Source organism: Alexandromys fortis, unplaced genomic scaffold (genome assembly GCF_014885135.2).
Source record: "Alexandromys fortis isolate MF-2015 unplaced genomic scaffold, M_Fortis_MF-2015_v1.1 scaffold_51, whole genome shotgun sequence".
Taxonomy (NCBI): Eukaryota; Metazoa; Chordata; class Mammalia; order Rodentia; family Cricetidae; genus Alexandromys; species Alexandromys fortis.
The window spans coordinates 4,793,369-4,811,152 of record NW_026067925.1 but is presented as its reverse complement, the minus strand read 5'-3'; the positions used below and the strand labels follow the sequence as shown (position 1 = coordinate 4,811,152).

The window sequence follows — 17,784 nt, the reverse complement described above, 5'->3', positions numbered from 1 at the left end:
GAGTTCTAACATAAAACATCTGTTCAAACTGAAATTGAAGCAAGTAGCATTTCCCTAACATTTCTAATTCCACTGTATGTAGGCTTCCTGAGCAAGCGTATTCATGGCTATCTCAGTGAAAACTGCTTCCACTCTGCCAGCAATCAATTTGATTGACATATTTACATATCAACTCATCTCATCTCACAAATTTTAAAGTTTTTCATTTAAAATTGGATGCAAGTTGGCATCTTTGAAGAACTTTATGTACGTATATTTTAGGTTCAAACTGTGCATTAGAACATTTTTTAAACTTTTCTAAGTAATAGATACATATCCAAATGTATATTTATGAACTGTCAAATTGGAATTTCATATGCAAGCAGTTGTATTCTCACCACTTCATGTCAGGCAACTATAAATGAAATTCTTTTAATAGTATAAACTGGGTACTTACATTAGTTAGAAACAATACAAGAGAAACAAATAGCTAAGGGATAAAGCCACACCACTCCAGAAAACATGTCACTGATAGAATAGCTGTGCCTGTGTCATTCCTTACCTCATCTTTAATTTCAAGATCCCTTTGAGATTTTGCTTTGTATTCTCTGTGCTCCTTTTCTGCCTCATCCTTCTCCATTTTCGTTTTATTCAACTGAAAACGCATTTCTCCACACACCTGTTAGAGCATAAAAACAGATCAATAGCCTCTGGAATCGGCAGAGCAATGCCGACAATTAGATCTTTTGGTGCCCCCTAGAGGACACACAGATAAAGCACAACAGACTTTTCTAAGTACTAAATACAGTGTAAGATTTGAAGGCAATAAAGGAATTAATGTTGTTTAACATTCCAAATCACAGCAATGGAAGGCTAAGCCAGTGAGATGGACCAGCAGGTAATGATGCTTGCCACCAGCTTGAGTTCCTGAGTTCAACTCAGGGTCCCATGAAAGGACAGAACCTACTCCTTTCCTTCAAGCTGTCTTCTGAAGTCCCTGAGTGCCATAGCACAGTGTGGCCACACAGGAGCACGCACACACACACACACACACACACACACACACACACACACACACACACGTGCACACGCCACCTTGTGATCAAAAACAATAAAATAATGAAATGCATAATTAAGAAATTGAAGTAAATTTTCAGGATTATTTCATATAAAGTAGTCTTAAATAGCCAGGCAGTGATAGTGCATGCCACTTTTAATCCCAGCATTTAGGAGGAAGAAGCAGGCAAATCTCTGTGAGCTCGAGGCCAGTCTGGTGTACAAAGGGAGTTCCCGAAAAGCCCAGTCTCAAAGAATGAAAAATAAACAAATGAATAAAAGCCCAAAAAAGTCTTAAATAAATATTATGAACAAAAGACACTAACATATAAAATTATACTAATATTGGTAATTAAAACAGGTAAACTATGTTATTTACACATATGGTCAGACATTCTCTCTATAATATAAAATATTTATTTTTATTTGTTTTCTTCACAGACAGGGCTTCTCTGTGTATCAACTACTGTCCTGGAACTTACTCTATAGACCAGGCTGGCCTTGAACTCAGAGATCCACCTGTTTCTGCCTCCTGAGTGCTGGAATTAAAGTTGTGCTCCACCACCCGGCTAAAAATATTTCTTTAAAGACTTCATCAGTTGAGCTTTTAAGGAAAATTATAAGGATTTTTCCTTGCTAATAAACTCTATTACTGATATTGAGATATTTACTGTTAACATTACAGCTGGCATCAACCTTACTGTCATAGTACACAACATGACTTAAACACTATAGAGTAACTTTCAGTAAAAGTCATATATTGGCTTTAAGCACACTCTACAATTATAACTGTATATAAGAGGAAAATATACATTCAAATGAAGTAACTATGATATATTATTATATAATCAATACATACAACACCTTTAAAATGTTGCGAAACATTATGTATGCAATTTTGCTTTTTTTCCTCTAATCCAGGTCACTGCACACAGAGAAACATACTTGAAAAATAGAATTATCAGTAAAGCCTAAGGAATGTCGAGCCTTTGCCGAAACTGAGAACCCACGGAAAGCTGGGTTAAATTACAACCCTTTCTGATATTCAAGTGCAGTCTTTATAGTCATACAGCATCTAATGATTATTCTTGCCTGTAAATTTTCAATTTGACATTTCTTCAAAAATGATGGTTTTAGAAGCTTCAGAAATTAGTTTCATCATTTTTGAGATTAAAATATAGCAAAGTATGAAATCTATATGTCTTCCTTTGCTCAAATAAAAAGCTCTTTAGAAACAATAGGCACTGGAGCAAGACAGAAGTGCAATCAGCAGTCAGAAAGTAGAACAGAAAGAATGACACACATGGACACACATGTAAGCACGCGCACACCACACACACAGACACACACACACACACAATCAACCAATCTTTAGTGCATGAAAGTTGACTTTTTCATTCAAAAAATTATCAACTGAGCTCCCAGCTCAGTGGCAGTGGTGGTGCACACCTTTAATCTCTGCACTTGGAGACAGAAGCAGGCGGATCTCTGTGAGTCTGAGGCCAGCCTGGTCTACAGAGTGAGTTCCAGGACAACCAGGGCTGTTGCACAGAGAAACCCTGTCTCAACACCCACTCCTGGAAAAAAAATGAAAAAGAAAAAATTCTAAACTGAAAATACTACATAAAATTGAAGAGTTACATAAAAATTTCTCCCCCATTCCAAACCATTAGGCTTAAGTAGGTTGACGAGTTAAGCGGAAAAACTGTCAAATTTCTAACATCAGAAAATCAGTTCCTCAACTGTGATAGCAATGACGCTTATCTAAGTGTCTGAGTCTCGTCTTCTAAAGGCTCTCTCTTTCTTAGTCCTCATTGTTTACTTTATTCATCCACACACCTGAACTTCTAAGACGAGTCGAGGCATTATACTGAGCCGGAATTACCATCTCAGGCTTGGAAACTATTCCAAATTCATTTAGTCTAATACGTCACTCTCTGGTGTTTGAGTCTTGTGGGCAGCTGTAGGGCCCAGAGCTCATTCGTTACTTCATGATGCTTCATCAGAGGTGTCTCCTGCAATGACCCACAAACCAGTGCCACGGATTTCACCTGCAAACCCATTCCAATGCCCATTCCTCCACAGACCCCACTTCCATCCCAGTCTCCAGACAGACACAGACGGTATGCTAGCAAGCAGAAACTTCTTAAATCCCTTTGTCAGCAAGCATGACTTTAGGGAATTGGAGAATTAAACCGTGAAAAGAAAAATAGCTCTTTTTGTAAGTTGTATATGTACAAATTAATGTATAAGCTAAAATATTTCTGATTAATTATAAAGTAACAATGAAAAAAAATGTATCAAAACTTAAGAATATAGGTTATAAAGTTATAAAATTATCTGTGAATTTAGTGATAAAGAAGGAATCGATTTCATTTATATAATTATGTATGCCAATATTCGGTTTCTTACTAGTCAAGTAATTTACGTGAAACCCTGATAAACTAGCACTCTTAAGTCAGTTAAAACCATTATACTTCATTGGAAGCATAATACTGTATTATTTTAATATATAACTTAAGCATTAATAAAATAAGAATTTATGCTAAATCTAAGATTTAACTAAGAGTTTATTCTGAACTCTTGGTTTTAGAAGCAGATCTGAAAATGAAATGAGAGGAAGAAATTTTTATATCAGGCACCCCTTTAAGGATGTCTTTAATAGTTATTGGGAAGACCAGCCTCCCGCTGTCTGCAGAAAAACAACCACTCCTAGTTAACTAATGCAGAAAAGCGAGCTTCGTTAAGGAGGCCACAATTAAGACACTAAAACTCCCAATCACAAGTCTGTCTTTGCCAATTATTTGGTATAAATTATCCTTGGATTTTCAGTACCATGGAGGGCATGCTTGTGCTAATGTTTGCTGATAGACTCACTAAGTTGACTCTTATTAAATAACAAAACTTTTCTATTCCAAACTTCTTCCTGACCACACCAGGAGCTTTGGATATTAAGGGAAATGGTTTCAGAGCAGACGAGATGCCTCAGACAGTATCTGAACAAGAGAAGATCCCACAGCGGAGAGAAAACTGACTCTGACTTCTACAGGAGTAGCATGGCCATGGCATGTGTGTGCCCACACACACGCACGCACACACACATAATCATAAACACACTCACTAAATAAATCTAAACAAAAGTATTTTCAAAGAAAATATGTACTTAAGCAATTAATAAACCAGGTCTTGCTCAGACCTTTGAGACATCCGCTTCCTGAGAAGCAAGCCGGCTCTGAACGTCCTCCAGTTGGCTGACAGCCGAAACCTTCTCCCTAGTCACCGTTTCCACCTGGGCCTCCAGCTTAGCAATGTTCTGAGATAGGATCAATATCTGTGAGGAGACAAAGAGTTCAGCCGTGGTAACTGAAAAGTATTAAAAAGTCACTTCAATAGTTCAGTGTCCGCACCCCTTCTGGGCTCCGTTATTTCTGTGTGGTCTGAATATGTCTACTTCTCTACTTCCTCAGCTCACCTCATCATCTCAAAACCTCCTTCACTCCTGACTCTAACTTATTGGGAAAAGGTGTATGATGCTAAAGTCCAAAGGCTGGTTGAAACCCTAGACAGCAGATATGATAGCTATGAGACAGACTGTGATGGGGACATTTCAAAGGGGGCACGGGGAACCTGGCAACTCTTAGGTCCCTTCTCACATGGCCTTTAAACATTAGGAAAGGTAATTTAAAGAGAGGAGACCCCTCCCCCCAAATCAACACAGGGTTCTCGGCTGCCCTCTCTCACAAGCCTCACTTATCCTCTCGTTATTTACTGTTCCTCAGTCCTGCCAAGAAGCAGATGTGCAATTATCTCCTGTCTTCCAGAAAGCCCTCCTCGATGTCCCGTCCCCAGCACAGGTGACCCTCACGGCCCCTGCTAACCAGCTACTGCGCACACTTAGGTCTGCTCTCTGTACTTGCTTCCCTTCTCGCTGTCACTGGCCCTGCCTTCCTGACTGCTTAATCCTCTGAGAGTTACACTGGCACGTAATTCCGCAGCAAGGTCTGCGCATGCCACCTGACCCCGCTCCGCCTCTGTAGACCGCTGCCATGGTACAAATTACACCGTTCCATTGTTTTCACCTGTCCCTTTGGTTTTTGTTTTTTTTGGGTTTTGTGCTAGAAGTTCCTCAAGGGCATGTTCATTAAAAGGCACCAAATGTTCCATGAGTATATGGATGAATAATTAGGATTCTTTCTAATTTTTCGGAGGGAGTCTATATCAGGTCTTACTCGTCTCTCCTCAGGACCAAAACTGCTTTCTAGTCCTTAGCCTTCGTGGTTGTGCTCTGTTTCAAGTGACTCCAAGTTTTCCATGCTAACCTCTTAGTTGAACTGACACATCTAAAATGAAAGAATGCTACCTTAAGCCAGAACAGAGCCTATGGGGGTTTCTACTTCATCTGCTAGAGAAACAATAATGCTTGAATTCTACCATAGTCCCTGACAGGGAGACATTGTTCTATAACTGAAATAAATAACTAAAATTTTGTCATACATATAAGCTTAGAAGAGGCGGGAGAGATGGCTCAGTGGTTAAGAGCACTGGCTGCTCTTCCAGAGGTCCTGAGTTCAATTCTCAGCACCCACATGGAAGATCACATCTGCCTGTCACTCCATATCCTGGGTTACTGTGACACCTTCACAAGAACATACATGCAGGCAAAATATCAATAAGCATAAATTAAAATACCCCAAAAAACAAAACCAAATAAGCCTAATTAAGGTCATTTGTTCATACATGCAGAAACAAAAGGCTAGTGGAACAAGAGACAGCAATAAGAATGGGACAATAAATATGATGAAAATATATTATACGCATGCATGAAAACATCCTGATGAAACCACTGTTGTACATAATTAATATATGGCAATAAAAACTCTCTTAAGATATCAATGTTGAACCATAGTTTTGGTAAGTGAAGAGCATCACAGCAATAAACTGAGGTCGGGTGTCTACATTTGATGACATAAGTAGCATACCTGACGCTCGTGCAAAAAACAAGCCCTGTAGATTCTTTGTAATTTCAAATGATCAACAATTGACTTTTCTAAAATCACGGAGAACTGAATACGTGGCTTAGTTATTTTCACGTCCCAAACATTAAAAGATTGTACAAAAACTTAATTTGGGCATAGCTTTGCTAATACCAAACTGCAAAGTACCTTTGTGCATATTACAATCTGAACCAATAATTAAGTGTCAAAGGAAATAACAGAGCAAATCAAGTATCAATTTAATTTCCTTAATTTAAGAACTCAAATTCATGACTATCCATACCATAAACCTGTAATTATATGTCTTCTGGAACCATACAACAGCAATAAATGTTAGTGAAGCTATTTAAACTAATATATTACGTATTTATGTGGAGATAAATCTGTCAAACATATTAGGGATGCTCTGTGTTTCAAGTAAATCTGCAGATATTTATTTTGCTAATTGTAAGTTCTGTCCATTCCTATTACAAGGCATACATCAAATCCCTCCCTTCCGTGGGACTCCCGCCCTCTACCACCCATCGTTTAGGTCCTCTGCCTACTACCTGTCTGCTGCCTCCTATCACCCACTTCCTGAGGCTCCCCCTCCTGTTGTCACACCTTCTTCTCCCCCACGCCCACCATCTGGAAGTCAGCATTACACTGCAGGAGCTTCTCCATCCACATCTGTTGCCGGGCCAGAAGCAACACAGACAGCTGCAACACGGCTGGATGTCCAAGGCACTGACATCAGGTAAGTTCTTTAAACTTTGACAGGGGCAAGGAAGAGACAAGGACACCTAGGTTGGGAAAGCTTGAGAGAGATTTCTGCAAAGCAGTTTCCAGAACATCGAATATTGCATGGAGTGGTAGAAGAAATTAAGGATTCAGGCAATGGGCTATTGTCAAGGGAACCAACTAAGAAAATGTGTGGGTTGTGGGGGGAGGGGTGATGGACTGAACTAACAAGCCAGAGGGGCTCCGTACAAACAAGGCCCATACTGAAAGCAAGAGACAAACTCACAGCAGGTGATATTCATGGGGAATGATGCAGACACGGGCAGGCAGCAGAGACACCTGTCCTCCTAGAGTTTCCCACACAAATGGGGAGCAGGGAAGGAGATAACTACCTTCTGTTGGGAAACCAGGAGCACCTATTTGTGCGGTAACTTTACCAACCTAATATTTACAGGTAATGATTGATTTGTCACTTTCCCTATTAGATTGTATTCCAAAGCTTGGTGCTGTGGTGCTGTATGTGCGTGCGTGTTGTTTATGTGTGTACTTGTTTGTTAGTGTGCACTGTACATGTGTATATGTAAATACACGTGTACACATTCATGCTGAGGTCAGAGGTTAGCCCTGGTATCTTCGTCATTCACTACCTACCTTAGTTTTTGAGGCAGAATCTCTCACGAAACCTGGACTCACAGGTTCTGCTCCACAGGCTGGCCACCAAGCCCCAGGGATCCTTTTGTCCCCAACTCCCCAGCACTGAGTTTGCAGCACACACAGCCATGTCCAGCTGTATTATGTGGGTGCTGGGGATCGGGGATCCAAGCAATCCTCACGCTCCTGCGGTGAGCGCTTCACCAACTAAGCCGGCTTCCCAGCCCCAGAAAGCAGGTTTGAAAAGGAAAATGTTTTCTTTCTGATGCCACAGCTACAGTTGGATCAACTGACAATGCTTCCTAATGCATCTGTGAACACACTTATATATACAAGGATTATGCTATTTAAAAATATGAGGAAATTTCTTTCTCATTTTGTTTCAATAACTACGTCATTTAATATTTTGCGTTGGTAAGTTTTTATCCTGGGCATGTACTTCAAATCTGCTTGTGGAACTGTAAAGGGTCAGAACAAAAGAGCAAAACTCCAAGGTCTTTTGCAGGAGTGAGGAGGAGATGGGGAGGAGGAGGCAAGGACACAGTAAGGAGAGACAGGGATGCATGTTTGCTAGCTCTTAGCGCACACGGACACTCGTGAGGAAGATCGTGGAACCCGTGCCTGAGGCATCTCCATTACAACTGCTGAAGCCGATAACACAGAAGCTTCAGCGATACGGGAAGCTAGGTACTTTCCTAGTGTCGCACACATCTGTGCACTTCGGTCCCTTTAGAGAAAGAACTGTATCTGATTTGGATTAATGGAAATTGGATTGCTTGGATTAATTTTCAGTTCCCCTGAAATGAGATTAGGAAATCTAAGCTACTTGCCCAAGTTCATTCAAGAGAATACATACAGCTAGAGTTTGTATTCTCTGTCTATACTGACTCACAGGTACAAGAAAGCTGCCCAGCAAACCCACTGCTCATTCCCTAGAATAAAAACGATAATAGGCACAGGCTCAGTTTTATTCAATGTCCACCATAAGACTGGAAATACGAGTTTCAAAGCAAAGCATCAAGGCTTTTAATCCCGTCAAGTGCTTAAAGCAGTCATCACTCCCACGGATTGGACCAAGTCCCAGAAAAGTCAAACTGGACTTACTCCCACAGCTTCTTCTCTGAAGCCATTCTCCCTGCTGAGACCACCTGGGTGCTAGGACCTGGTGCCTCCTTACTCTTACATCTGTCCTTACTCAGGACCCGACCAGAGACCCGATGTGCCAAAGCTCACTCCCCTGTGCCAGCGTGCTGCTGCCTTCCTCAGGAAGTGCCCGTCAGGGCGACACTCCGGTACAAACGCACCTGCCATACCACCAAGCACAATCCGTTGCTCTTTTCCCCTCTTTTTTGAAATTCTCATCCAAGTGTTTTCATATTGTGAGGCTGAGTCAAAGGGTTTCCACTAAACAACCACCTTCCCAAATAAAAATACCCTAGTTGTGAGCAATAGCTGTGTGTGTGTGTGTGTGTGTGTGTGTGTGTGTGTGCGTGCGTGCGTGCGTGTGGGTGGGTGTGTGTATTGGGGAACATTATTTTAACCTGTGTGAATTTTGTTTATGCTGCATTTGTTTAACTCTGTGAAGCTGTGATTCTTTGTCTGTGTAAAACACCTGATGGTCCTAATAAAGAGCGGAATGGCCTGTAGCTAGGCAGGAGCAAGGACAGCTGGGGGTGGCAGGCAGAGAGCATAAGTAAAAGGAGAAACAAGGAGAAGAGGACATCAGAGGCCAGTCACCTAGCAAGCCACGAACAAAAAAGTAAAGAAATGTATACAGAAGCAGAAAAAGATAAGAGCCCAGAGGCAAAAAGTAATCTGGATAATTTAAATTTAAAAAAACTGGCAAAAAAAAAAAATAAGCCAAGCTAATGCCAGGCATTCAAAACTAAGAATAAGCCTCTGTGTATGTAATATATTTGGAAGCTGGGTGGTGGGTCCCTCATAAATTCAAAAGAGTAAAACATCACACAGTGTGTGTGTGTGTGTGTGTGATTGATTCTATTTCTCTCTCTCTCTCTCTCTCTCTCTCTCTCTCTCTCTCTCTCTCACACACACACACACACACACACACACACACACACACACACACACACACACACGATAGCCAATTCAAAGCTCCACGTCCCTCCATACCTTCCCCAGTCGCTAGGATTCTACCTGCCTATTCTTTGGACCTCAGTAATACCACCTTTGCCCCGAGAACTCCCATGATCACTTGCAGATGGATCAGTTCTGAGCCTCTGCCTTAGTCCTGCCTTTCCAACGCCATGGGGCCCCTCTTTCCTTTCCTTGTATGTTATTCATACTTCATTCAAAACTATATATTTGAGCATTTGCTAATGTGCCAACAATGAGGATATTGGTTTATATATGCAGGGACTCACAGAAAGTTAGAGAAGGCAACAATCCCACAAGAATTTGCAATCAACTCAACTATGGGAACCCATAGAGCACAACTTAGTTTTGCTTTGGGAGGCTCTGATGGAGGCTGTTTCAAGAACTTTGAAGGATCAAACAAAACAAAGACCTTCTCTGGATAGGAGACGAAGCCCACTCAAACCTTGCATAAAAACAAACAGCCAGGCGGTGATGACACACGCCTTTAATCTCAGCACTCAGGAAGCAGAGGCAGGTGGATCTCTGGGTTCAAGATTACCTATTCTACAGAGTAAGTTCCAGAACAGCCAAGGCTACAAAGAGAAATGCTATTATGAAAAACCAAACCAAACAAACAAAAGCAACAAAACAAACAAACAGGGCAGACTGGTCCTGAATGACTGGGGATGGGCAAGGACGTCAGTGTAGTAGGAAGGCAAGGGAAAAGGTGAAGGGACATGAGACTGAGGAGACAGGAAAAATGGTGGAGAGACTTTAGGTTTTGCTGTAGGTTTGTCTGAGGCTGCAGGGAGATGAGAAGGTTTTTAAAGTACGAAACTGAGTTCACCACGGATCATCCCTGCTGGGGTTTAAAGAACAAGGAAGGGAGCTGAGGTTGGTGGCAATGACACCACAGGGGCTGGAAGTGCCTGCCAACGAGGCTAGGAAAACACAACAGGGCAGAGAGAAGGCAATCAAGGTGATGGGATGGGTTTCTTTAACTTGGTGGCAATGAGGGGGAGACAGCAGCCAAGGGACAACATGATGAACTGTTCCTACTGGGACAAGGAGAAAAAGGGAAGGAGGTTGAGGAGCTCGGTGGAAAATTAAGGCTTTAGGAATCGATACATCGATGAATTAAAGGCAGAGCAGTTCCCAGTTATCTAAATCTACACCTGTTAAACTCTAGAACTGTCTATACAGCTTTCTGGATGGGTCTCTCATTGTTTTAGAGGCATACATCATCATCTCTCAAGTCAAGGATATGGGTTCAAAGAAATTGCCCCACAAGTACCTTGTAAGAAAAGAGAAACTGAAAATCTTAGAAGGAAGTCCAGCATGAGGGGGAGGGGGAGAGCACCCAGTGAGGACACACTGTGATCCAGTGGCTACCTCCCAGAGATCTGAATCCAAGATGTCACCCCCCATGCCACACCTCACCCCAACATCATCTCCTGGCATATAGTCTAGTTCCTCTCCAATTTATTAACAAGGTGATTTCCCTCAAATATTCACATCATGATGACACTGTCCGATATAAAGCCATTCCGTGGCTTAGTGTCACATCTGAATGAGATTTCTAATCCTCATGTGGATTTTAAGAGCACGGATGATTTATTCCCCCATACACTTCACACTTCACTCTCCGCTATTCTCCCCGAGTCCCTCTGCCCCACCACCTGCCGGTTCTAAACCCCAGTCATGCACAGAGCTTTCAGCTCCTAAGAGCTTGCATTTTTCTTGGACATGATACTTCCCCTGAACTCAATTCGCCCCCTGCCTATCCCTTCACCTTTCTCAGCCTCACTTCAAAATCCTCCTGACAAGAAGCCTTTCGTGACTGTCTAGGCTTGAGAGATTTGATCATTTATGAACATATCTGCTTGGTAGCCATCTTTTCCTAAAGCCTGTACTTTAAGGGACAGCAGCATTGGTTCCGTGACTACATCCCCAGGGCCTCCAATCCATGTGCTGGAGCTGAGAGGTAGAAAAGGGTTGCACCTGGGATTGCAAAAAGCAGCAGGAGGGCTGGATGAGGACTCAGGTGTGCAGACCCCCACTGCCAGGACAGACTGAAACTGTGAGCCAAAGTCAGCCCTTCCCTCCCTACACTCCACCCCTCAGATGCAATCCCATGGCCTTAGGAAAGTGTCTAGCACGCACGGTACCTTTGACTCTGCATCCTCCCTCTCCTTGGCTACTTCTTTCTTTATCATCTCCTTCTCAAAAGCCCGTTTCTCTAGCTGAGCGGCAAGTTCTTTTTCCAGTCTTTCTGTCTGCCTCTCCAGCTCACTCTTCAGCTGCTCACACTGGATCAGAGCCTGGCAGACAGAGAATGAGCAGGGGCATCAGGAGTGAGAAAGCACAGCGAGATGTCAGACAAGTACACGTTCTTCTATGTTAGACAGTTCGGACCCACTGGGCAGTCCACCACCACGGACGGCCACAGCAGCGTGCCACCTGATGTCACCCGTGCCCACAGGTTTCCATGTCAGTTGAGGATATGGGACTAGTCAGCTGTGGAGTTCTGCCGGCCCTGATGGTGGCCACAGAGCACTCAGAATCTGAAAAATGAGTTCAGAAAGGCCAAGTGCCTTGGTATGTGTCGTTATGTGGTGCTAGTACTTCATGGAAAACATACTAATACCTCACGTCCTTCTCATCCAGAGTATTTTCATTCTTTAAATGACACATAGAAAATTTAAAGCAGATGTTGAAAACTGTATTTTATTATATGCAGGCATCTATTAACACTATTTTAGTAAAGTTTCCTTAATATAACTAAGAATTAGTTCACTCCCCTTAAACACAGATTGCTGCCTCCTGTTATCAGGATAAACATCTTTCAGCAGCAGTAAAAGTTCATAATTGAAAAAAAATCACAATTTTCCTTTGTTCAAACTTGCGCACAATGTTTTCCAGAAATAAAAACTCTCCTACTTCCTTTCCATTATCTACAATGTCCAGCAATGAAATGGAACTTCAAATCACCATACAAAAACCCAACATAGTTACTCTGCTCTGGTGTCTGTCTTCTGACCACTGTTTTCTCTGGCACCGACAGCACCGGCCCCACAGAGCGCCCCAGTTGTCTAAGTTGATGGTCACAGCTGTTGACAATGGAGATGGAAATGGTCTCGATGCTGTTAGGCTTTATTATGGCTATACTGCTCTTTGCCAAAAGCTAACTCTAGACCGAAAATATCTAGGATCTGTGAACTCTTCTCCCTTCAACTAGAAGACATTCACCTTCAGGTCTTTATTCTGGAACGTGTCTGCTATCCTAAAGTATGACAGCCAATTTCACACGTGTCTGGTTAACCAAAACAAACACAATTCTGATTTTAAAAGGTTCATCAACAGAGTTAGTCCCAAGCTAAAGACTAGAGGAACGTTCCAGGACAGGCTCCAAAGCTACAGAGAAACCCTGTCTCGAACCCCTCCCCCCAAAAGACAAAGTGAATAATATATCCAGAATAAACTGATAAAAAAAAAGAAGAAAAAGACTAGAGGAACGCCTCAGACTAAATAAATTTAAAACTGATTATAAAAAATGAAAAGCATATTTTTTCATAACTAAATCCCTTGGAGGCTAAAATACTAGGAATGCTGAATTCTGTGCTTCAAAATACAATTATCAGTGAAAATTACTTTCCATTAATCTAGTGAAATCAAACGACAAACCTGCAACTTTTCCTGTCTTAATGAAACTACTGGTATAAGAAAATAAAACCAGTATATCAGAAGAAATTCCCACCTGGACAACAACTTAGGCTAAGAACAACTGAGGAAGCAGCCCAACCCAGACAGCACGAGTGGAAAGAAGAATCCATCTAGCACAGAACAGGAGGAGAGGCCCAGCCACAGGCTGCTTCGGTGGAAGACACAGAACGCAGCTGTAAGTCACATGAGCACACCGCCTTCTGCCAGCCGCCAGCAAGGGAGTGGTGGGGACCAGAGGAGCACTGAGTAAAACCTTAGGTTACAAACCAGTTATGATATCATTGGGTATGTAATCAATAGTCACACATTTTAAATAGCTTTCATTTTTATTTACTTTTAATTTATTTTGACATTTATACTTGGTTATTATGAGAAAAGCCGTGGATTTAGTAACACTTGGAAATAAAAAAATTAGTAATGCGTGTGTACACGTATGTAGTGAACATATACACATATATGTGCATGTGTAAGCCAGAGTCCTCCTCAACCTCTTCTCTACCTTAATTTTAGAAGCAGGGTTTCCCACTGAACCTGCAGCTCACCAATTAGACTGGCTGGCTGTCATGCCCTAGATAGCCCCGTCTCCCCCCCACACACACACACACGCCCCCACCTCTGCCCCCAGCACTGAGAGTACAGGAGCACACACCTATCTGGCTTTGATCAGGGCACTGGAATGCAAACTCTGGTCTTAATGCTTGAGCAGCAATCACTTTACCCTCTCTCTGGTCAGGGAGTTTGGAGCCCCTGAGATGTAAAACTGTCTCTTTTTCCATTGGACCTCACCTGTGGCTGAGGGGTTCCTATACCTGCTACTTAACCCCAATACTTACAAAACTATTGCAGGATGCCAGTCCTTGTCATTCAAGGGCTCCCATTTATTTCTCTCCACGAGGAAACTAAATCCTCAAAGCTAGGTCACAACTAGGGTGATGTCTCCAAGTGCGACCTGCACTCATTTTCTTGGGGTATCTGGGGAGATGGGTTCTTACCTGGGAGAAATGGCTGTCAGCCTTGAGAATGGGAGAAATTGTGCGTTTCCACGCCAGCAAATTCAACTCAAGATTTTTCCTTTGCAGCTATTCCGTGCTGTCCCCATCAACACTCATTTCAAAACATAATTTATTGGACTCAGTATTTCTAATTCTAGTTTTAGTAAGCCAAAGGTAACTATTACTGTCATAAAGAAGTCAAACATTTTTGAAAACAAAAATGATATCTGTCAACTAAGGCTTTAAATCAGGAAACCTATTGAATGACATCTCTGATTCCCCTTCCCAACTGTTACGAATAGTTTCCTAGAAATTCCAGTGAAAAACTCATGAATAATAAATAAGATAATATGAGGATTTACTGCTCACTGTTATTGAACATAAATTTTGAAACATGAATGAATATGAATTTATTTTTATGAAACAAGACCATTAAATAAAAATGATTATCAACATACTTGAGCTTCTTACTTATAAATAAAACAACATATTACTTTGAATTTATAAATAACTTGTTTACCAGAAACGCATCCATAAATCTACACTGAGACTATTTACACAGGTGTGCACCAGCGACCATGTTCTGAGAAAAGCATCATTACGTAATTTCACACTTACATAAGCCTAGATGTTATAGGTCATGTGACTACCTGATGCAATCAAGAAACACTCTAAATACGGAATGCATAAAGCTGGTGCAATACTACACAGTGCTTCACAGTGAGATACATACATATATGTATATGGGATGCATCCTCAAATAACGATAATAGAGCAAAGACATAAACTAATAACAGTTGGTTTTTATTACTGATGCCTACATATCATATATAACTGTAGATGCTACATTTTAATGCAACAGTAAGCTTGCTTATCCCAGTACCACCACAGACATGCCTGTTAATACCTACCATTTCAGTAGATAGGAATTCGTCACCTCTCTTAAGATCTCCCGGGGCCTCTGTCCTGTGCGTAGTCTGTCTTTGTCCAAAGGCATTGGCAGCTTGGTTTTGTTTTGCAGCAGGTGATGTGCTGAGAGGAGGAGCATTACTTCCATGCCTGTAGCTGGAGCCCAGTGCTCAAACCTTTTCTGATAAGTTTTTTCCACTCCAAGTGTGCCAGGCTTTTTTGAGGGGGCCACCAACCAGCTCCCAAATCATGACACGGAGACTTATTATTAGTTTTGAATGCTCTGTGTAGCTTTGGCAGGTTTCTGGCTAATTCTTTTAACCCAAATTAATCTGTTTCTCTTCATCTACCTTCTACCTTGGGGCTCATTACCTTGCTCACTTCTTCTCTGTGTGCAGTACTTTCCTGCCGTCTCTGTGTCTTGCTGGCTGGCATCTCTCTCATTCCCTCTTCCTTCCCGTCCTCTCTCAAGCCTAGATTTCTCCTCCTATTTAGTCTCTCTGCCTGACAGCCCCACCTATCCTTTCTCCTGCCTAGCTATTGGGCATTCAGCTTTTTATTAAACCAATCAGGTGCCTTAGGCAGGCAAGGTGAAACAGATGCAACAGATCTTTACGTAATTAAACAAAGGCAGCATAAAAAAGCAACACACCTCTACATAGTTAAAGTCATATTCTGCGCATAAACAAATGTAACACATCTTTACAGAGTTAAACAAATATTCCACAATATCCAAGTTTCTTATTTCTGCTTTTTTGATTCTACCACAATCCAAGACACAGAATAATGAGAAAATCAAAACAAACAAACAAACCAACACAGTTAAATAAAACCTACTATGTTGACATTTTTCTCACCTCTGCTGTGCCCAGTCCATTTCCTGAAACCTGTGCCTCGGTACAGCGCTCAGCCACTGCACTGTGAGGACAGTCAGCCAGGCTGGAGGCTCGTTAACTTTTACAGCTGTTTCTTGGAGTTTCATCAGTCCAGTACTACAAACCCTCTGCCATTCACTTTTCTTTTTAAGAACTATCTCCGGTTGCAATAATGTGCACTTTCCAGTACAGCCTTTCACTGCGCTTGCTCCGCATCAGAGGCCTTTTAAGTGGCTGACACAGCACCATTCCGCTATCCCCAGGAAGAAATTTTAAGGGGTTCTTAGCACTTGGGTGTTTTCAAACATGAAATAATTTGCCCAGACCACAGATGTATAAAGTGGAAGAGTAGAGATTTGATGGACTGTAGTTTCACACCATTACCTGAAAACGACTTTATGGCCTTCTGATCAGATATTTGTTTTCTTATAAACACTATGGGTATTTTCAGTCACTACAAATGTAAACAATGCAATAAAGCCATCTTTTACCTGGCATGCAACACAAATAACGCCCACTAGATGGCAACAAACACCAAGAAACTAAGAAACATATAACTCCTGCCTTGTATTAAAAATATACATGCTCACTATCTTTTAAGACTCCCCAAAAGAAAACTTCCTATGTCTTATCAGAACTTTAGGTAAATGCTCCTAGGCTTGCACCACATCATGTCAGCAGCCTTTGCCTCCATTCCTGTCACTTGAGTGAAAATGCAGATTCACAGTATGCAACGCCTCAGTGCGCCTTCTCCCTCCCTCCTTCCTTATTCTTCTCGGTATCATACACTCTGACTGCAGTTTCCCCGTCCTCTGTCTTCCCAGTCCTCCCCCTCCCCCGGCCACCACCCCTCTCCTACTGATCCACTCCTCTTCTGGCTCCCTTCAGAAAGGACAGGACCCTGAGGGATATCCACCAAACAGGGCATAACAAGGTACAAGAAGACTAGGCATGAACCCTCATATCAAGGCTGGGTGAGCAGGCTGAAAAAGGTCCCAAGAGCAGGCAAAAGAGTCAGAGACATCCCATTCCCACAAAAACATCAAGCTAACAACCATAACATATATGCAGGGGACCTAGAGCAAATCCATCATGGCTCCAAAATTGCTGCTTCAGTTTTTTCAGTCCTGTTTAGTTGATTCTGGGGCCATGTTCTCCTGGTGTCCTCGATTCCTCTGGCTCCTACAATTTTTCCTCCCCCACTTCCACGAGGTCCCCAAAGCTCCAAGGGTAGAGAGACCTGATGAAAATCTCCAGTTCTGGTTGTCTCCCTGCCTCATGTTTGCTGTGGGCCTCTGCATCTGCCCCATTAGCTGCCAGAGCAGCCTCTCTGATGACAACTGGGCTAGGTCATTCTTAACCGTTACATTTCAAAAGGCATTAATTATTTACTATCACATTTATAGCTACAATTATTAATATCTCTTCAACAAACATTAGTCGTGCAATGAATATGCAAATGGCATGTGAGAAAAACAGGGCTAGACATAATAGTCTTTCAAACAGCCAGAAAAAGTCACCACGACTTTATGTAACAACACTGGGGGTCAGAGAGGCAGAGATTAATTCAAACAAGAAGCAGGGGAGTTTCTACAAAGACTGCCACCTGAATTGAGCCTCCTCTGACAGACGCGTTTGTCACATAGGAGCACAAAGCAATTGGTGCTGGCCCAGTGGACCCATGAAAATGCTGAGTCATAACTCACGGTCTTCGTTGTCTGAGTGTGGGGAGAGGTGACTCTAGGACAGTCGGAGAGCAGCTGGACTGAAGCCTCTGAAAGGCCAGCT

The 17,784-nt window shown here is 42.1% G+C and overlaps 1 protein-coding gene across 6 annotated transcripts in view; it reads right to left on the bottom strand.

Annotated features, from left to right (window-relative positions):
* Sdccag8 (SHH signaling and ciliogenesis regulator SDCCAG8) overlaps positions 1-17,784 on the bottom strand; it is a 190,308-nt gene that overhangs the window by 135,933 nt on the left and 36,591 nt on the right. For all 6 annotated transcript variants that reach the window (XR_007591849.1, XR_007591850.1, XR_007591847.1 and 3 more), the window contains exons 10-12: positions 11,666-11,818; positions 4,232-4,366; positions 542-658 (exon numbers count right to left, since the gene is read on the bottom strand). Coding sequence is in view for 2 of the 6 variants with exons in the window: in XM_050142948.1 (XP_049998905.1) it covers positions 542-658; positions 4,232-4,366; positions 11,666-11,818 (405 nt within the window). In the remaining 4 variants the exon portion in view is untranslated. The remainder of the gene's footprint in view (positions 1-541; positions 659-4,231; positions 4,367-11,665; positions 11,819-17,784) is intronic.